This window comes from Mastigoproctus giganteus, chromosome 5 (assembly GCF_048544385.1).
Source record: "Mastigoproctus giganteus isolate SK-2022 chromosome 5, ASM4854438v1, whole genome shotgun sequence".
In the NCBI taxonomy this organism is placed as follows: Eukaryota; Metazoa; Arthropoda; class Arachnida; order Uropygi; family Thelyphonidae; genus Mastigoproctus; species Mastigoproctus giganteus.
In genome coordinates this window covers 166,702,714-166,725,018 of record NC_143579.1, presented here as the reverse complement: position 1 = coordinate 166,725,018, position 22,305 = coordinate 166,702,714, and the positions used below count along the sequence as shown (strand labels likewise).

The 22,305-nt window shown below is 37.6% G+C and overlaps 1 protein-coding gene and 1 long non-coding RNA gene across 3 annotated transcripts in view; one reads left to right on the top strand and one right to left on the bottom strand.

The window, feature by feature from the left end:
- LOC150085818 (protein NipSnap-like) overlaps positions 1-22,152 on the top strand; it is a 140,497-nt gene extending 118,345 nt beyond the window's left edge. For both annotated transcript variants that reach the window (XM_090373504.1, XM_090373503.1), the window contains exon 9: positions 21,362-22,152. In XM_090373504.1, coding sequence (XP_090229630.1) covers positions 21,362-21,426 — 65 coding nt within the window. In that variant the 3' untranslated portion in view covers positions 21,427-22,152. The remainder of the gene's footprint in view (positions 1-21,361) is intronic.
- The window catches only part of LOC150085817 (uncharacterized), a 46,813-nt gene that overhangs the window by 22,151 nt on the left and 2,357 nt on the right, over positions 1-22,305 (bottom strand). The gene's annotated exons all lie outside the window — the stretch shown is intronic.

Here is a 22,305-nt window from a genome sequence, read left to right as displayed (position 1 = left end):
AAGCAAACCCTTCAGTTAAAAGGTAATGTATAAATCTCTGTTAAAAGAAATTTGACACAAAAATACCTGGCAATACACATGAGAATGCAAAATATTCCTTCATCTTTAACCCTGATGCACATCCGTGTAAACACACACACACACACACACACACACACACACACACACACACACACACACACACACACACACACACACAAAAGATTTCAGACACATCAGTTTCATATTGAGGTTACACTGCAGTACATTTCAATAGCACATCAAGTCCCCTTTGGCTGCTATGACACTCCACTCTCTTGGTTAGGCTTTCCACCAGTGAACAATAGACCTTGGTGGATATGGTATTCCTCCTGCAGAACAGTGACCAGTTGAGCTGTATTCCTTCACAGCGAACATATGGTGCAGATGTGGGAAACCACAGGTGGCGCCTGACCCTAATACTATGCACACTATGACCAGTTGAGCTACTGATGTAGAACACGTTAGTCTTGCCCCCGTCTGACATTCCAGTTCATCCCATAAGTGTTCCAACTTAAGAGATAAGGAGGTGATTATCCCCTTGTATAAGACAGTGGTCAGGCCACACCTTGAGTACTGTATACAGGTCAGGAGGCCTCATTTTAAGAAGGATGTAGAGCTGTTGGAACGAGTACAGAAAAGGGCAACAAGATTAGTGAATGGAACAAATGGTTGCTCTTACAAAGAAAGGCTTAAATTTTGCAGATTACAGTATCTGGAGACTAGGTACGTGCGAGGTGATCTGATTGAGGTGTATAAAGCCTTGAATGGTTTGAGCATGCTCAATGCTGATGGGATTCTTCCTCTTGCTCAGAATAATCGCCTGAGAGGGCATAAATTCAAATTGAGGAAAGACAGTTGTCGGATAGATGTGCGGAAGTTCGCCGTTAGCTGGCGGGTGGTTGATTGCTTGAACAAACTCCCATCTGTCATTGTGGAAGTGGAGAACTTAAACAGATTCAAGGCAGAACTAGAAAAACATTTGGAGTGGGTGGATGAGTGAAATGAGAAGGGTTTTTTTTTTTTTTTTTTTTTTGGCTGATGCTATATAAGCTTGCTTTCTTGCATCATGTGCCCTTACTAATGCTAACTTTGATACTTTTATGTCTGTGAACCATTCTTGAACAGCACCAGCAGTTAACATTGGACATTATCCTATTGAAACAAATATATGCTATCATAGAGAACACAAAATTGTCCAAAATGTTAAGGTGGGCATCAGCATTCACAGTGCCCTGCAAAATCAAAAATCCTAGGGCCATACCATGAGAAATGGCTCCACACCATAACCCCACCCAAAGTTTTAGAAAATAATGCAAAGTTTGTACATTAAAGTTTTATTTGCCCAATACCTTTTTGGTTGTCTCAGACTTTTTATGATATGGTACTGTTATGCAGTGAAAAAAAAAAAAAAAAATTTACTAAAATATTTTTATTTAACCGCATTATAAATTTTGTAATAATGTGGTCTCCGTCTCCATCGGTTGCGATCTCCTTGGAGTCGGGTTGCTTGGGAGTGCAGCCTTAAGTGGGTGGTAAACTCCACCTAAGGCTAAATACGGCCGTGAGACCAATAGCAAACAAGTACCGTGAGGGAAAGTGCACCATTATTGACAATGGTGCACTCTGTTAGCCTACAAGGATTCGGACATCAACATTTGTGCTCTCCAAGTATCCTCCACACCTACCCACCCACCCATCTGACTGAATAGGATATAGTAAGATTTGTCACTCCAATTTCTGTTTCTCTATGAACCAGTTACAGGACTTATTGCACCATTCAATACTTCACATTCAAGCCCGTGACCACCAAATACGGAGGATGCACAAAGGCCAGGGAATGACCACCGCATATCCCCGAAGCAATATGGCCTTAGTTGCTAATGCTCCTAAAAACCAAATAACAAAGAAACAGTCAATACCTCACCATTGATTGCAGTTGATGTTTGCATTGATGATTTTTTGCAGTTGATTGGTTGCACTGCTATTCTCTCCCACAAAAACTGAAGCTGTGGAATTCCACATAATGTGTTCATACAAACCTCAACCCCTGTTGATACCTTAAACTCCTGGTTGACGCTTTGCAGAGATACCTACAATCCTTCCAAGGACAGTAGGCTTCCAAGTACCATCTGATCATGTGTAGTGAGTGTCCATGTTTTATTGGTGGGTGGATTTTATCAGTTTGGCTGTCACTTGTAGGTAGTATGAACTCATTTCATAAAAATCAAGTACATTCAACAGTGGTTGCACTGTTGTTCTTCCACAAAAACTGAAGCTGTGGAATTCCACATAATCTATTCATACAAACCTCAACCCCTGTTGATACCTTAAACTCCTGGTTGATGCTTTGCAGAGATGCCTACAATCCTTCCAAGGATAGTAGGCTTCCAAGTACCATCTGATCATGTGTAGTGAGTGTCCGTGTTTTATTGGTGGGTGGATTTTATCACTTTGGCTGTCACTTGTAAGTAGTACGAACTCATTTCATAAAGATCAAGTACATTCAACAGTGGTTGCACTGCTGTTCTCCCACAAAAACTGAAGCTGTGGAATTCCACATAATCTATTCATACAAACCTCAACCCCTGTTGATACCTTAAACTCCTGGTTGATGCTTTGCAGAGATGCCTACAATCCTTCCAAGGATAGTAGGCTTCCAAGTACCATCTGATCATGTGTAGTGAGTGTCCGTGTTTTATTGGTGGGTGGATTTTATCACTTTGGCTGTCACTTGTAGGTACTACGAACTCATTTCATAAAGATCAAGTACATTCAAACATAGGTGGTGCAAGGGTTTTTACCAATATGTTAAGGAGACCTTATAAGTTCAGGGGAACTGCTAGTTAGGGAGGGCACGGGTAATATAGATAAGTTTATCTGATGTATGGTTCAAAGTAACACTTCCATATATATCTCAAAGATTCTTGTTAGCAGCTGCAAAAGCTGGTAGTGCCAAGGGTAGCAATGTTTCATGTTTCACATTAGCAAATGGAAAGCTAATGCTAATGTCTTAATCTAGGACATCATTGGGGGGGGGCCAAGGACATCCCCACAATGATGTCCCAGCTTTTGTAGAATCAGAAGTTACTTATGCTTTTACAGAATTTGTGTGTTGAGTTAGTTGGAAGTAAAGGTATAATGAGAGTAGGAGTAATCTACAGATGATAAGATTGTGAAGATCATGCAATCAGGGTTGAATTTTTCCTTATTTATTGGAACACGTGGAGGAATTCAGTATGTTAAGAAAAAAGTACTAAAAAAGGAATATTCTAGAACTGAACATCAGTAACCTTTGTACTACAGTTTTTTTTATTATTATTATTATACCTTCATCAAATATCATTAATACAACAATGGGCCCAGCACTGAACCCTGGGGGACTCCACTAATAATAACATTAGTTTATGAAGAACAATGCCCATTTATAACCACTCTCGGTCTTCTCTCACCCAACCTGCCATCTATTCATAGCAGTAACTTGTCACATTGCCTTAATGCCACATTGTACAGACTTTTATGTACAACAGTATCAAAAGCCTTTCTGAAATCCAAGTATATGATGTTAAAATTATTTTTTGCATTCAGTTTCTTTGTTACTGTGTTGTAGTATACTATCATTTCTGTCTAGATGGTCGTGCATTATTTATTTTACCAGTAACTCCATTAATTTAATTTCTCAGGAACAGGCATTAAGCTAACAGGTCCATAATTTCTCGTGTCACTTTTTGATCTGCCTTTGAATTGGAGATATATTTGCCCATCTCCAGTCCATATCGACCTCACCTGAATCCAAGGACGCTGTCATATGGCTAAGGGTTTGTTTACTTCCTTTTCTGCTTCCTTTAATATAATTGTATAGATTCCATGCACCTTTTTTATGTTTAGTTTCAACAATTTCTCTTCCACTTTCCTTTCAGTTATCATAAAATCATTTAGCTCCACGTTAGAGTGTTATAAACTTCTGGCATCCCCCTTCCCTTAAGAATTCCTCAAGAATGTAGATGCAAAATGTAGAATGTAGATGCAAAATACCAATTCAGTTTGTCAGCAACCTGACCAGTCATTGATATTTAACCCACTGACATAAACTGATCCAATGTGATTTGACCCCTTTCTTCTACTCTTAATATAAGCATAGTAGTCTTTGCTGCTGTTCTTTGCATTCTTTTTTTGCCTTTGTCTTGGCACATAATAGCCACTGCTGCTAATGTGCCAGAAAAATCCAGTCCAACCCAATCTTTGCATTCTTTGCCAGACTTCTCATAATCTACCTTAGCTTGCTAACCTCCTTTGTGACTTGATTGCAGACTAATTTATACACTATGCTGCCAAAACAAATTTCAAGGAAGTAATTGTAGAAGCTGTTGGGCTTTTTATAACAACTAAGAAATACCTTTCAAGGCTTAGACCCAAATTGATATCAGCTAAACTGATGACACTCATAGCAGAGAAGAAAAATGCATAGGATTCTTACTAATTATTAACTGATATACAGGGTGTCTCAAAAATATTGGTACAAACGTTTAGGGGAGGTAGGTAACATCTAAAGGAATGTGAATCGCATAGGAACCCATAACCAGAAATGTCACCATAAGTCGGTACATGCCGCTGTTCATCAGTTTGCGAGAGGGAAAATTTCTGGTTTACTCATTCAAGCAGTAGTCGCCGCACGAAGAGCATGCATCGATATACGAACTGTGAGCTGGCAGACATGCACCTAGTGTATGGATTAGCAGAGGGACCACACGGTGTGCGCCCCCATGCGGCACAACAACATCGCTTTGCAATAAATGTGTGGGCAGGTATGGTCGGTGACTGCTTAGTCGGCCCACATTATGGGTCATTTAGAGGTAACAGGAGTAGTTACCTCTAAATCTAGTAGTTACCTCGAAGCGAACTCTCGCCATGGAAGAAAGTGTGTTGAATGCTGTCCAGAATAATCCTACTACTAGCACACATGCCGTTGCCTCTGCCTTAGGAGTGTCTCGTTGCAGTGTACAGCATGTCTGGCACCACGATTCCCTATACCCCTTTCATCTCCAAAGGGTTTAGTTACTGCTCCCCCAAGATTATCCTGCACGTGTGGCTTTTGCGCAGTGGTTTCTCCAAGAAAGTGTTCAAGACTTGAATTTTCCAGCCTATGTTTTGTTCACGGATGACGCTTATTTCACTTGGGAAGGATTATTCAATCAGCACAATGCTCATGTGTGGGCTCACGACAACCCACACGGTGTGTGCCCCCATGGGACATAACATCGCTTCGCAATAAATGTGTGGGCAGGTATGGTCGGTGTCTGCTTAGTCGGCCCATACTTGTTACCATTCCCGCATGAACTCCGCTAAATATTGGATCTCTCTTGAACAAGTTCTACCAGGGTTACTTGACGATGTTTCAGCAAATGTGAGACGCAACATTTGGTTTCAACATGACGGGGCGTCTGCCCATTATGGAACGTGTTTTCGTGACCATTTGAACAAGGCGCCTCCGTAGCCAGGTGGGAAGGAGCAGCAGTGCATAGCACACGCTTCTTGATTAGACGTGTTCGAGCCCGTCACCACCAAATACGGAGAATGCGGAAAGGTCAGGGAATGACCACCGCATATTCCCGGGGCAATATGGCCTTAGTTGCTAATGCTCCTAAAAACCAAATAACAAACAACAACGACAGACCATTTGAACAGGCGTTTTGGGCATCGATGGATTGGCCGTAGTGGACCTGTTGCCTGGCCCCCACACTCAACTGATTTATCAAGCCTTGATTTCTTTCTGTGGGGGGGCCTCAAATCTATCGTGTATGAATCGCCTGTTGAGACGGAAATGGATCTTGCGGCGAGACTCGTCTGCGCTGCTGCTACTGTCAAAGAAACTCCAGGTGTGTTCAACTGTATCCGCCAGTCCATGCTGTGTCGGTGTCACGCATGCATCGCATCTCATGGTGGAAGATTTTTTGCACCACATTCTAACTCACGAATAATTTTGACTTTTTTGCAAATTGAGAGACATGTTTCTGGAGGAAGGGTTTGTTTCTAACTGATTTAACCTTAAAATGACAGTAAAGTGATCTGCATACAAACAATTATTGTTTCCAAAATTCTTAGAAGTCCTGAAATAAATTTATGATACAATGAACACAAAACAATCTGTAAATAGGGTAATGCACTCATAGAAATTACAAGCGGCATGCCAATACACTATTGTATAGTCCCCGAAAGGACAAGGTTAGGTCATAAAAAAAAAAGGTAAAGTGCAGCCATTATCAGCCCACTGCAGGATGGAAGCCTCCTCAACAATTCATGCTGAGGGAAATGGACCACAATCTGCCACGCTGGTCCAGTGCGGGTTGGCAGATCAACCATATTCAGCAGTCAGGGGCTTGAACCCCGGTCTACTCAAAGAGTGTGTGCTACTGCACTCCCACTCCTGACCACTCGGCTACGGAGGTCATAAACCAGCTCCTAATCCGATGCGGATGGTCATAAAAGCTGTCTTCCCTTTCATTTTTGTCTATTCCAAGAATTGCTTTTTTCGGACTACCCGAGCAATTAAGAGCATTTGCATAGTTATCAAAATTCGTACAGTATATCAATGTAGTGCGCTCGTTATAACAATGAGTGATTGTATGGGAATACGCGTAAATTAAAATCATTTTGGCTTTTTGCTCATTACAGCCGTGATCTCGTTATTTCCATGCTCATTATAACCAAGTTTGACTGTATATATATTTTTTTGGGATTTCTGTTTCAGCTAAGTCCTAGGACTGCAGCCACTCTTAAATGAGCCTGACTATTCTTTGCTCGTATCATTGAACATCTTCCAAAATAGAAGGCAAAGTTGAAAATTAGAAAAATAAAGAGCATATTTAAAGATAAAAAAAATTTTTTTTTCTATTTGCGCTCTGGTTATTCAACTCACTTTAGTAAAAAAGCAATTATCTGTTGTGATTAGCAGTAATTCTTTAGAGCAATGGTGAAGCAAGGGCTCTCCATGGTGGTGACCTAGGTGACTTAGCCATATGGCTAGGTCACCGTCATGGAGAGCCCTGAGGAATAGAAACTGACGATTGGGCAGTTGACATTTTCAGTGGTTAATTTATGTAAAATTGTTCAATTTTTCTTTTCTTCATTAATGTTGTTTCTAAAGGTTATTTGAAGCACAGGTAGGGTGGTATGTAAGGCTGCACCTAGGATGTTGGTGCTGGACTTCAGTCCCTCCTAAAGAAACTATTTAAATGAATCCCTCCCAGATCAGTTATTTATTATTTATTTTTTTTTGAAAAATAAACTAATTTTCTCTAAGTCAAAGCAGGGGTTCTTATTCTCAATGTCCCCCAAAGAAAAATCCTATGTGCACTACTGGCAGAATGTTTAAGTACTTAGTGGGGGGAGGGGAAGCACAACTTTTATTGTTTCATTACTGAATAATCAATCAGTCAGTATTGCTTTATTTATGAGCTTAAAATTACAAGGACAGTAACACAAGCAGGTGGAAACAAGTTGGGCTGGAACATTAAACGTGGCAGGGTGAAAGCTTGGGAGAAGCCACCCTCATCAGGCTAAAAGGAGTAAAGATCGACAACAGAAAACAGTCCACGTATGGATCTTTTGATTCAGATCTAGACAGATATGATAACTTAAATACATCCATGCCAAGAGACAAAAAAAAAAAAAAAAAAAAAAATGGATAATACTGCTCCTCTCTTTTTAATGTTACATTCCTCCACAGACTATCATTGAGTAAGCTCAACCCATTTTTGATTCAGAAATATCTCAAAAAAGTGGCCAGCCCTCCAAAAATGGTTCTGCAACTAAGATCAGAAGATTTATTAGTGAAAATGGTTGAATATAGACATGCTGAAAGACTTAAAATTATCTACTTTTGGTGGAATTCCCACAAAGGTTACCCCACTTGCCATCTTGACTCCTCTAAAGGGGTAATATCAGAATGGGACCTGTTAAATGTATCAGAGGATGAACTTGTCTGCAAATTAAGTGCTCAAAACAGTACATGCAAAACGAGTTGTCATCAAAAAAAAAAAGATTGAGAGCCTGTTCCTATTCAGACAATGATACTCTCATTTCAAAGCCTAACCTACCCACAACTATAAAAGCTGGTTACCTAAGATGTCACTTAAGAATGCACATTCCCAACACAGTCTGGTGCTTTAAGTGTGAAATGCAGGGCTGTCCTAACTGTCTTGATAAGCATTCTGCCTCCTCTAAGGAATGCACTCAGTGGAAATGGGTAAAGAATATTTAAAAAAAATTTTAATGGGAATTCTTAAACTAAAATAATGGGAAAAGAATATTTTAAAATATTCTTTTCCCATTATTTTAGATAGAGCATGAAGTGTCATATCAAGAGGCAAAGAAACATTTTGCAGTTCTTCTCAAATCATCCATATATGCATCAGTTACTCAACGGCCACTCTCAGCAACTCGGGCTGTGACTGCTCAGTTCCTCCAAATATCTTGATATCTGGTTGGGCGAGATCACTCCTTTCCTCATCAAAGGAACAGTATACCTCCAAGTATACTACTCAAGAAGTAAACACCAGTAACAATACCTCTAGACAAGAAATCCAATAAGTAACCAACAGAAAGAACCAAGAGCCCCGAAGGAGGCAACACACACACACACACACACACACACACACACACACACACACACACACACACACACACACACACACACACACACACACACACACACACACATCTGACCATTCAACATCATGAAGGGAAAAGTTGTTGAATATTCACAGTTCACTTCAATTTTCAGTTCTTTATGATGGATCTTTGCTTGTTCTGTGATCAGCAAAGATCTACTGACTGGTAAGTGGCATGTTTTCATTGCGATGCTGATGGATCCACTCTTTCAAAACAAATCAAGATCTTCGTTTTTAGCTTTATGCAGTGTTTTTATATTGTTCGTTAACTTCTGTTCGTCACTTTCAGCATAGAACTTGAACAGTTTATCCTTCTCTTTCTTCAGGTCGTAGATGGTGGTCACTCCAACACCAAACTCTTCTGTAAGACATCTCACACTTACACCGCTGCCCAGTTTCTCTGACAAATTCACTTTCTGTTCCATAGATAAACTTAAAATGCTTCCTCTTCTTCTTAGCAGTGTTACCTGGAATATCAGGTTTTTTTGACATTTCCAACAATATCCTTGCACCATAGAACAGAGAACAAACTAAACAAACAGTGAGTAATGGACATAGACACCTTGCATTGATGATAATTGCCACTTTACTGATGTCAACACACTGCATCACAGCTCTTTCCCACCAGGGCTCCCAGTTTCCAGAACTTTTGAGTATTTTTCAAAAAGTGTCAGTTTTTGGAGCTTTTCGGATTGGGGATTCACAAAGCTAGTATTCGGATTTGCAAAGCTAGTACTTAACCTGTACTAGCTTTGCGTGTTCATTTGTTTCTGGATAGTAGCACATGATTGTACAAAACTATTCAGCCATATACTCAAGAATAAAAAATTCCTCATTTTAATATGTGGAGAAAGTGTAAAGTGTTCCTTGCTATATATTGTGTGGTTGTGAAAAGAAGTGTAGGCTTGTAACAGTCAGGATTTAATATGATAAGTTGTTACTCCTATTTCAAATATAAACAGTAATGTCACGAAGATGGTAACTATTTTCAAGAATTTAGAGGCGTGCACGCACGCCTCTAAATAGTTACCAGCAAGTCATTACGCAAATTGAAGCAACTGCAGGTGAACTATGGTGCGATTTGGGACACTGTATAAAAAACACCTGATACTGAGCTCCTTTAATCAGTGTTACTCTTGTTCTTCACATGGGAAAGGCAGCAGACTTAAGTGAGTTTGACAAAGGCCAAATTGTAATAGCCAGGTGACAGGATTAGAGCATGTCCGAAACGGCACAGCTGTTGGATTGCTCGTGGTCAGCCGTGGTTAGTAGCTACCGAAAGTGGTCCGAGGAGGGGAAACCCATGAACTGCCAGCGAGGTGTTGGATGACCACGACTCATTGATGCTCAAGGTGAGCGAAGGCTCTCCCAGATGGTATGTGGCAACAGAAGGGTGACTGTGGCACAACTTGCTGGTAATTGGAATGCTGGTGATGGGAGTAATGTGTTACAACACACAGTACATTGAGCCCTGCTGAAAATGGGGCTGCTTAGCCACAGGCCACTCCGAGTGCCCATGCTAACCATGGTTCGCTGGTGAAAGCATCTACAATGGACACGCGAGCATCAAAACTGGACCTTGAATGATTGGAAGAAGGTCATCTGGTCAGATGAATCACGTTTCCTGTTGCACCATGTGGATGGCTGGGTACGTGTGCATTGTTTACCTGGGGAAGTGATGGCGGCGGTGTCATGCTTTGGGTGATGTTCTGCTGAGATACCCTGGGTACAATCATCCATGTGCCAAGCACTCTGACATATACCACCTACCTAAACATCATTGCTGACCTGGTACACCCTTTAATGCAACGTTCTCCTCCTCTGGTTGTGCCGTCTTTCAGCAGGATAATGGACCATGCCACACTTGTTTGAGACTGGTTTGCAGAATATGAGGAAGACTTCCGGGTATTGTTGTGGCCTCCAAATTCTCCAGACATCGATCTCGTTGAGCATCTGTGGTTTGTGTTGGAACAGCAGCTCCGATCTGCGGTGTCTGAACCACAGACCTTACAGGAGTTAAAGGATCTGCTGGTTATGTGTTTGTACCAGATACCACAAGACAAATTTAGAAATCTTGTAGCTTGGTTTGGTTTTTTTTCTTAGGAGCATTAGCAACTAAGGCCATATTGCTCCAGATATGCAGTGGTCATTCCCTGACCTTTCCGCATCCTCCGTATTTGGTGGTGACGGGCTCGAACCCCGGTCTAATCAAGAAGCATGTGTTACGCATTGCTGCTCCTTCCCACCTGGCTATGGAGGCGCCTAAATCTTGTAGCGTCCATGCCTCACTGGGTACGAGCTGTTTTGGCTGTAGGTGGTCATAATGTTTTGGCTTGTGTGTGTGTGTGTGTGTGTGTGTGTATACACGCACGCGCACGCACTTAACTAATTTATACATTATTACTTTTTAAATTATGATACTACTTGGGAGCATCAGGTTTGTAGTGACCCCAGCCAACCCACTAGTTATATATAAATCTAGCCCTGGTATGGATAGCCTTATATATAACATAGATACATATAAAAACAACAAAATTAATATAAATTTAAAGAATTAAGACTTTTAAAGAAAGTTGGAGAATTAGAGAATACTGGAGAAAATTAGCGATAGTTGATGAAAATTAACATTCTCCCTCATGGCCATACATCTGCTACTTCCTCAGGGGCTTTGAGCAGACATATAGCCATACTAGAAGAATGTATTATACATACCAACCTGATGCTCCCAAGTAGTACCATAAATTTAAAAAGTAATAATGTATAAATTAGTTAAGTGCATATATAACGTAGGAGCTAATACTCTCATTTACACTATTTAATATTTAAAACTAATTGTCATTAGACATAATTCCAATATTATTGCCACTGATTGTAACCTGGATTGCTTATAAGCTACAGGGACTACAGTATAAATAACAAAATACATCATAGTACGGAAGTATTAGACATCAGTATGGACCATAGCCTATATTTCTTATAATTAAGTTAGCATTATGAATACTACAACGAAACAGAAAACTGCTGTATGGGTTACACAGCATAAATTGCACCCCGGGCTTAGACATGACCGCACAGGACCTGAATTTTCCTGAAAACGGGCACATAGCATGCAATGCCGCCACACCAAGGAAACATAAGACATAAACACATTCCATACGTTGAAGACTACATAGACAGTCTACACCTACAAATTCTACTAAAATTTAATAAATGTAACAGTAAATTATGTAAAACGTGTCCATACATGCATTGCCAGCACAGCCATAACACAGAAAATTCACCGATATTTTTCCACATATTACTCCTGATCACATTTTTACATGTGATCAGAAGTAATATACCTGATCACATGTAAAGAATGTGTCATCCAATATATAGGAAAAACCAGTATTGAACTACACAAGACTAAATCTGCACCGATCACAAATAAAGAAATGCAGGGAAAATCTCCCCAAAGACAGAAGTAACACAGATACAGACAAATACACCAATGAAATAGAGCTAAGATTCCAAAAACACTGTTTTACCAATATTTCCATAGCCATATTAGCCACCATGGAAAACACCAATAAGAGGGAACTACTAGATCTTTTTATTCTTCGATACAAATCCCTCTACTCTTACGGGTTGAACAATAGGTTCAATGGTAGGAACTTCACCTACTCCAGTTACAAGCAATGCACATATGCAATTTTTCAATTAACAAAAAACATACACAGTAATGGATTGAGAAATTATAAAATTAAGCAAGAATACGGTAGCTACAATAGGACAAGACCCCGAGATATTAACAATTTTGAAAAACTCCTCAAGGAATGGGATACAGATCCCACTAACATAAAAAGCATACATAACACCCTGTTTGCACTAAAACATAGTAAGCTAAAAGCCCTAAACATGTTATACTATAAGATTTCTATCAAAAATATACATCTTAAACACACTTTAGAAGATATCATTAAATTCAGAATAGGATTAGTATACCCTGAAAATACAACCAAAGAGTATTGCATAATAAAATTTTTAAATTGGGTCTACTACTACGTTAATCTCAGAAATATCATGCATAAAACAAAAACATTCCTTCCAATAAATAATATCAGTATAGAAATCAGACATAGATATGACAGACCCATTGGGATGACTATAACTGTAAAAACAAAACACTATATAGCCAGTATGGACACTGCAGATTAACCGTGTTTCTGTCATGAAGGAAAATACAAAAAATATATAGATCCACATACTTACCGGCAACCTTAAAATTATTGAAAACAATACCCTACAAGAAGTGATGAGCAAAGGAACAAAATTCAGACCCAACTCCATTTCAAAAGATGGATTAAAAGGTGGAAGCCTTTTAATAAGGTCCTTTCGAAAGGTCCATCTTCGAATGGACCTTTCGAAAAGGTCCATCTTCGAAACCTTTTAAAAGGTTTCGAAGATGGACTAATATTACCACAAAGCTTATCTTAACTAGATTCAGAGACATCATGACACACCAATATGATCACAAGATATACAATTTAAAAATTATTAAACAAAAATACAAAAACCTACAAAATAAGTTCGTTATCACCAATATAGACAAAGCTAATAACAACTTCAGCATCATTTGTAAGAGATTCTGTACAGACACTCTAAAACAGGAATTGGACCACAGTGACACTTAAGTTCATCAGGTCCACCCCTAACACAATCATTAAAAAACTAATAGCATTACACAAGAAAATTAAATTAAAAATAGATAACACCCAATATCCATACATTTACTGGATTCCCAAATTCCACAAAGACCCAACAGGGAAAAGGTTCATCACCACATGCAGGAACAGCTACAACAAAACATCTAGCAAAATAATGGAAACCAAATTAAATATAAAAACCAGCAATCTCACAAACACAAAATTCATCTCCAATAACAGGCAGTACATTGAATATATTAGAAACAATCTTATTAACAAATTGTACACTTCAAAAACTTGTTACCCACATATCACACAAAAATTTGATAAAAGTACTATCTGAATATTACAAAGAATATCAAGATAAACTAGGAAGTAAAAAAACAGTCCTGGATAGACCTTATCAACCTTAATGTGAAAAATAACTACATGCAGATGGGTAATAGTATCTATGTGCAAATAAGAGGCGTGACTATGGATTCAAGTAGTTCCTGCTCAATAGCCAACCTCTATTTGCTCTTTTATGAAAATAAGATTAAAGAAGACATCACATGCTACAGGTACATTGACGATATACTTGTCATCAACTATGCAGATTTCAACAAACATGGCTAAGAAAATTTATCCCGAAGAACTGACTATAGAAAGAACCAACCAACACAGAAAGCAACCTGCAAGCCACCTACCTAGATAGTCAAATCACAATAATGAACGACTTTGTATACACTGGACACTATGATAAAAGAGACTAGTTTAGCTTCCCAGCGATTTAACTAACTGGGACACTAATTTAGCCAAAAATATACATGGAAACGTATATCACCTATCTGCACAGTACCTGGATGTCCAAAAATAAATCCCCACTAGCAGAGTTATTAATACCATGAATATAAATACACTGGTCATCATTGCTATGCAGGTATATTGCATTCCACTAAAACGAGATTTATTTACAAACACGGAATATAACGAGAAACCACAGGGTTAAGATTCACAATGTAGGAGGCTGTATATATTTATAAATAGTTATCCCCAAGGGCAAATACAGGGCTGTCATGCCTTAGAAAAACATTGCTGGTCCATGCCCTATAGATAACATGATTAATTTTAATATCTATCATTTCAATTTATTTCTATTATTTCTCATTTTTAGCTTAATTTAATGCATTAAGCATAAATATAAAAATTGATATCATATTGTATCTGCTTCCTACAATAATGCAAGCAAAAATATACAATTTTCTCAAGCTTTAAATTATAATATAATATCCAGTCAACTCTCAGGAATGCAGAGCATTAGATTTTGTCTACAGCAAGATAAACTATCACGCCATGAATAATACCCGGTACATCTGCGCAATAATTAGTACTACACTCATAAAACCTAAAGAAGGCAGGAAAATTGAACATTTCAGACTGACCACCACAGGATATGGGGGTGAGGTACAATGATATTTTAATCTGATACATACCCATAGGGCTTTGAATCTCCTATCACAGTTTGCTGTCGTATACGTAAACCACCGTTTATTTAAAATTAAGTATATAAATTTTAAAAAAAAATTTAAAAAAAAAATACTCTCATTATTCCAAATTATTCACCAAGTATTTACCTAAAGTTAACCTAGAAAAACTGATATAGAGATTACAGAAACAGGTATGTTTAATACATTCCTCTAGTATGGCCATGATCGAAAATGCTAATTTTCACTAACTTTTGCTAATTTTCTCCAATTTTCTCTAAAAGTTTCTAATCTTCTTTAAATTTACATTAATTTTGTTGTTTTTATATGTATATGTTATATATCTATATACAGTGAAATTTCCCTTTAACAGACAGCCATGGGGAACGAAAATGTGTCCGTTAACAAGAAGTCTGAGGGAGAAAAAAAAAAAAAGAAAGAAAAATCGTTAAACGTTTAATGTAAAATTAAATTAAAATATATACAGATTTGAACAATATTTTTGTAAATAATATACAATTACATACACAAGAGATAAAGAGAAGTCGTTAAACGTTTCATGTAAAATTAAATTAAATTATATACAGATTTTGCACAATATTTTTGTAAATAATATACATACAATTGTGCTATGCATATTATGACTTTATCTTAAGAAAAATGCATACAATAATCACTTAATTTCTTCTGCACCTTCTTCCGGCTGATAATTTTGTTTTCAACATTTGTTTGGAGTGAATAAACCATCGAAAAAGTCCTTCAGTATCTTCTTCAGCAGCGAAAAACATTTTTAAACGATTGATTTGTATGAGCTCTTCTTCTATTTTCATCGGTGGTTCATCGTTAATATGTTCTTCGACAGAATGACCTCCTTCCATTTCTTCATCCTCATGAGGAACTTCTTAAAAAATATCGATGATAATGTCGTTGATATCTAGAGCACCATCTTCTGTAGTGAGGTTTGAGTCTATATCTTTGTAGCCAGGGTCACTTGTAGCGGAAGTATCGTACATTATCAATAGATGTTGAAGTTCTTGTTCTTCTTGGTGCTCCACATTGCTGTTCACAACTTCAATTTTTGCTTTTGAGAAGCCAGACTTTATAAAACAGTTCACAACAGTTTCTAATTGTGTTTACTGAGGAGGAAATCCATTGAATCACATCTAGGATGCTGATTTTCTTTGCAAGGTCACTCGCACATGTTACATCATTCATGTTTGCAATGAGATGTCTTAAAACACATTTTCTGTAGTGAAGTTTAAAATTTTTTATTATCCCTTGATCCAAGGGCTGACACTCTGCAGATGTGTTTGGTGGCAGAAAAATTATTTGAATGTTGGACAATTCAATGTGCGGTTGAGATCCAGCATTATCCACGAAAAGAATAATTTTTCTGTTTTGACGAATCATGTTTTGGTTAAATTGACTTATCCATTCGCTCCTGATATCTCGTGTCATCCACGCTTTTTTATTAGACTTCCAGTCAACATCCAAAAGATTCAACTTTATGCCCTTGAAACAACGAGGATTTTGTGGGTTTCCTATATAACAAGAGGTTGTTCAAAGTCTCCTAGCATATTTGTACACAATAGTACAGTCAAGCGTTTCTTAGAAATTTTTCCGCCCTGGCACTTTTCGTTTTTTAGACTCATTGTTTTTTCAGGAAGAGCTTTAAAAAAACAACCCTGTTTCATCACAGTTGTAAATATCCTTAGCTTCAAAATCACGACATAAATCTTCCAATTTGACGGTCTACTCTGTTACAACCCCAGTATCAACAGATCCACCTTCACCACTTATGGTTTTCCAAGAAATTTTATGCCGAGTTTTGAACTTGTCTGGCCATCCCATAGAAGCTTTGAATTCATTTACTCCCATAGATTTCGCAACCTCCAAAGCCTTTTCCCTAATAATAGGCCCATTAATGGGAATTTTTTTAGCACATGTGCGACAAATTTGAAGTCCAACAGTTTTCTGGAATGATTTTTGAACCTGATCATTTCTGTGTTGCCAAAATTGTTTGAGCAGCTCATTTTTTTTCTTTTGGATGTCGCTTTCCTGCGTCTTCCCGATTTTGAATTTTGCAGCGAGATTGCGAACACTTTTTTTGCCGATTGTACGCATTAATGAGTTCAACTTTATCTTTTAAAGTTAAACGTTTACGAGAAGACATTGTGCACTTCACGCGACACTGAACAAAACTGAAACTGAAAAGACGAAAGGCCGACCATATCCCCCCCCCCCCCGCACACACCGAATTCATCAGAAGTTTTACACGTGCCTTAAAATTCTTGAAAAAGGGTTTAGAACTGCGACGTAAACCTTGATAAAATTCAGAGAATCGGAAATAGAAAATAAACACACAATTGAGGCAATACGTGGAAGAAACGTTCCTAGAAAAAGGGCTGTGAGCTCGCCTGCTGTCCGTTATGGGGAGATCAAATTAAGTGCTAATCTAAACGAAACAGTGCAGATTGCCTGGCCGCGTCCGTTACAGAGAATGTCCGCTAGACAGAAGCTGCAAACACGTTAAAACGAATGGAGGCGAGTTGGGGAATTTGAAAATGTCCGTTGTAGAGAGATGTCCGTTAACGAGAGGTGTCCGTTAGAGGTTTCACTGTATATATAAGGCTATCCATACCAGGGCTAGATTTATATATAACTAGCGGGTTGGTTGGTTGGGGTCACTACAAACCTGATACTCCCAAGTAGTATTATAATTTAAAAAGTAATAATGTATAAATTAGTTAAGTACATATATAACCCATGGACGTATAATGTCTAATTGTCACTGTACAATAGCATGCATTAACGTAGGAGCTAATACCCTCATTTATGCTATTAATATATATATATATGAATAATAAATAAAATAAATCTGTAGCCATTGTCAATCCACTGCAGGAGGTGGAGGCCTGAACAAGTCATGTTGAGGAAATAGACCATAATCTGCCACGCTGGTCCAGTGCGGGTTGGCAGATCAACCATATTTAGCAGTTAGGGATTTTTAACCCTGGACTACTGAGAGCATGTGCTGTTGCACTCATGCTCCTGGCCACTTGACTACAGAGGCTTATATCTTCCCTCCTATTTTGGAGTCTGAATAGGAATTAGGTTTGCATCTTGCAATTTGTGCCAATAGTAACGTTAATATACTACATGACAAGAAATATGATATTGATATTGTTTACTGTATTAAATAAATAGTTTGTTTTCTGGGCTTCATCTATTATAAGTTATGAGTTTACCTTGACAGGTTAGTTTACTTTCTCTCCAAACCCAACACTATAAGTTTGTTTCTTTGCATAATTTTTCAAATACTAAAACTATTTGATTTTTTTTAAAGATATAACTTTTAATATCTTTTAATTTCAATGTTTGTTTTTTGTTTTTACAAGCAATATTAATATTAGCCATATAGTGCAAGAAAGCCGTAGGCTTTTGCTGCACCAGCCGCAGTAAAAAAAAATACTATTTGACTCTCTGTCTCTCTCTCTCCTCACATAGACATCTATTCTGCTGACCTTTGAATTCTCCCAAGCTGTTAGCCCCAACCACCCATGGAAGCAACTTATTCAAGTAATCAACAACTTGCTGGCTAAAAGAAAACTTCCTGCAATCCAGTGTAAACCATCCCTTCCCTTGCAATTTGAATTTATGGCCATTATAATCTGCAACTTTTGACATCACACCCTGTATCCCTTCATCAGAGTCATTTAAGAAAACCAAAACCAACAGTGGTCCTAATACATATCCTTGGGAATTCCACTTCTTACATCAGCCCAATCTGAATAAGCATTAGTCTCAACCGTCTGCCTCTTCCTATGATGAGTTAGTTGGATTTGAGTGCACCATTGTTTTATTTTAACTATGTTTGTTGTTAAAAGAAAGTTAGATTACTTTAAATACATAATGTTTCATTTCTTAAATGAAAACGTGTTTGTGAAAGATTAGATTACTTGAAATTTGAGTGATGTGATCGCACTGTGGTAGTTGATTTGCATAAGTTGGCTTGGTGCATTATAGTCACCTAGAGTGCAAAGATTCTGAATAGCCAGTACTAATGTAACTGAACAGAATTGGGGTAGAGGGAACTAAGCAAAGTGCTTTACAGTACATTTATTGTATTTTGTGGCACCATGCATAATTTACCTGCAGCACAGTATGACATGCATTAATTTTCAGAACTTAAGCCTTTCTTGGTGAGAGCATCCTTTGTTCCCATCACCAATCTCAAGTATAGAGAAGGACAACAAGATTGGTGAGGGGGAACAAAGGGGGATGCTCTTACCAAGAAAGGCTTAAGTTCTGCAAATTGAAGCATCTGGAGACTAGGCACCTGCGAGTTGATCTGATTGAAGTGTACAGGTGGGCCTCGATTAACGCGATTAATTCGTCCCGCGAGCGCATCACGCAAAATGGAAACGTGTTAATCGAATATCATAACCAATAGGAAAAATTATAATTGGTCCTTGACCTTCGGGAATGTCCATAAAGAATTTTAAAAATACCTTTTTAAATAACTTTTTAACTGTATATAATGTAAAAGATAATGAAAATAATTATGGAATTAAATGTTTATTGCATAAAACAGTGGTTCTTAAACTGTGCGCCACGGAATATTTTAAATTTTCGAGGGAAACACAGCAATACTCGACATCTGTCGGACACCGCGCGAACTACTAGCTTGAGGTAGTTCACAGTTTCAGCATTTCTTATTAAGTTGTTTGAACCTAACTACTAAACGAAACTGTTAGGTATTTCTTTTGGTCTGGGTGCGCCTTGAAAAAATTACTGAGACATTAAAGGCGCCGTGAACCGAGAAACTTTGGGAACCTCTGACATAAAATACACAATGAAGAAATTACTGTTGCGGAAATATTTGAACAGTGTTGACTTTCTCTTTTCATCAATCAATTTCCGATAGCCAACAACAATCTTCTCTGGGCTCTGGCGAAATAAATATCGCAGAGAACATTAAACCTTTTTTTTTTGAAGTTCTATGCGATACGAAAGATTTCATCTAATTCTTTTACCGTTATCTCCTTCGCGGTAACATTTTCATCTGGCTCATTTAAAAATTTGAATTTTTAAATGCAAGTCTGCATTGACTTTATTAGCAGGAGACAAACACGTCTTCTTCCGATGGTTGATGGAACACACCGAGGCGGGCAGCAGGCAAATGTTTGTTTATTGACTGTACGACTTGCGGTTAGCTTAACGCGCAATTCAAATCTTTTTCAACTATCGCATAAAAAAAAAAAAAAAGATCGCGTTAACTGGAAATTTGCATCGTTTAAAGTGAAAAGTGATATTATTTTTCAAATAGTGTTAACTGAATATCGCGTTAATCGAACTCTCGTTATGCGAGTCTTAGCTGTTTATGGCTTTGAATGGTTTGAGCAAGCTCAATGCTGATGGGATTTTTCCTCTTGCTCAGATTACCTACTTGAGCGGACATAAATTCAAATTGAGGAAAGACGGTTGTAGATGTGCGGGAGTTTGCCTTTAGCCAGTGGGTGGTTAATTGCTGGAACAAACTTCCAACTGTTATTATTGAAGTTTATAGCTTAAATAAATTCAAGGAAGAACTGGACAAACGTTTGGAGTGAATTTATAGGTGAAATGGGATTTTTTTTTTTTTTTGTCTGGCTGATTCTGTATAAGCTTGCTTTCTTGCATCATATGCATATGCCAATGCTGATTTGTAAGATATGTCCAGAAACATCACTTCAGTGATAAAATATAATTTGGAACATTCCAGTTAAAGTCGAATCTCCTTAGTCTACCACTTTTCAACTTGTAAAAGTTCGTAGGTATGCATTTGATGTCGTAACTTCCTTCAATGCTGCTTTTTCTGTTCATGAATTTTTTGGACTAATTTTAAAGGAACTGTTAAAGTGAAATCAGGATGGATAAAATAAAAATATATGGTACCTTATAATTTATTATTATTATTATCCATATGGTGCAAGGAAGCCTGAGGCTTATGCTGCACCAGCCAAAAAAAATTCCCAAGTTACCCTGAGAGAGAGAGAGAGAGAGAGAGAGAGAGAGAGAGAGAGAGAGAGAGAGAGAAGTAGAAAGGAACCACCAAGAAAGAGAAGAATGATGTGATTCCAGCTCAGAACCCTGGTATTGCCAAGCCCATACTCACCAGATGTTGAGTCCCTGGGGTGAATTTTTGTGCTTGGTTAGCTGGAAACATCACAATGATTATAATTTAATTTGTTTATTCAGTTTTAAGCTCTGCTATTTGATAGCACAATTCTTAATATTTCTGGAAATTATTTTTAAAGTGTTGTTATAAAGAGGCAGGGGATGTTGCAAACCAAATATGTTATTTGAAGTACAAAATGGGAAGCTTTTTTATGTTCCTTAGGAACTAATGCATTTATATTAATAATGGTGGGGGAGACATTTATAAATATGCTAAGCATAGTTAGTGAAATATTTTTTCATGCACAAAGTGAAACTCAAATTGTTTATACTTTCTAATAATTCACTGTCTCTGTAAACATTTCAGTGCCTCTTATCAGAGAGATGCGAAGTCGTTGGTTGCGTCCAAATCCATTTTCTCCTATCCAGTGAGAAAGAAATATGAAAAGACAAGCTTACAATAATAAAGGTGCTCCAATGTAAGAACATACGATGATGATAATTTTTCAAAAGTTGCATCTAATTGTGGCACATCACTGATGTTTGGTGCTTAAATATATTAAGTAACTTGAATGATTGCTTTGTAAGGAGTACATGATATTTACATTTTATAAGAAACCGGAGGGCATAAATGTGCATTTACTAATCAATGGTTTTTATAGAGTATTTGTAATTAAAATGTGAAAATGAGGCTTATATGAGACTGTATAGCTGTATACTTTTTTTGAATTATAATGCAAATTTTTTGCTTGCACAAATTGTGAGCATTTAATTCAGTAGGATGTATATTTAAATGTTTTCTAATGAAAGTGTACGTCACGAATTACATTTGAACAGTCAATGCCCAAAACAAGGGAACATAAATTTTGTGTATCTCCCTTTAGTACTGTAGTATATAGGCAAAATGTTGCTATATATTCATCAAAGAAATTGCATACAAGAGAGATATGCTTATAGTTTTAAGATATCACACAATGCACAACATAAGGGTATAGGACTTATGAATACCAGTTCCTAGTTTCTTGTTATTTGAGAAAAAAATGGTTCAGAAAACAGAGTTATTCCATAACAACACTGCAGTGCTGGCCCATTTTGACAGTGGTGGGCTATTGTTGTACTATTGTAAACTTATACATCTCTTACAGCATTGTACAGTACAATGAGAAAAAATATTAATAAAATTTGAATTGCTAATTTTTTGTTATATCTTAATTACTCAAAATTACTATCATGTTCTGAAAACCTCTTAATTTACAATAAAATTGTATCAGTATTATATAAGATAAGTTTAATGGAACCCATTTGGAGCAC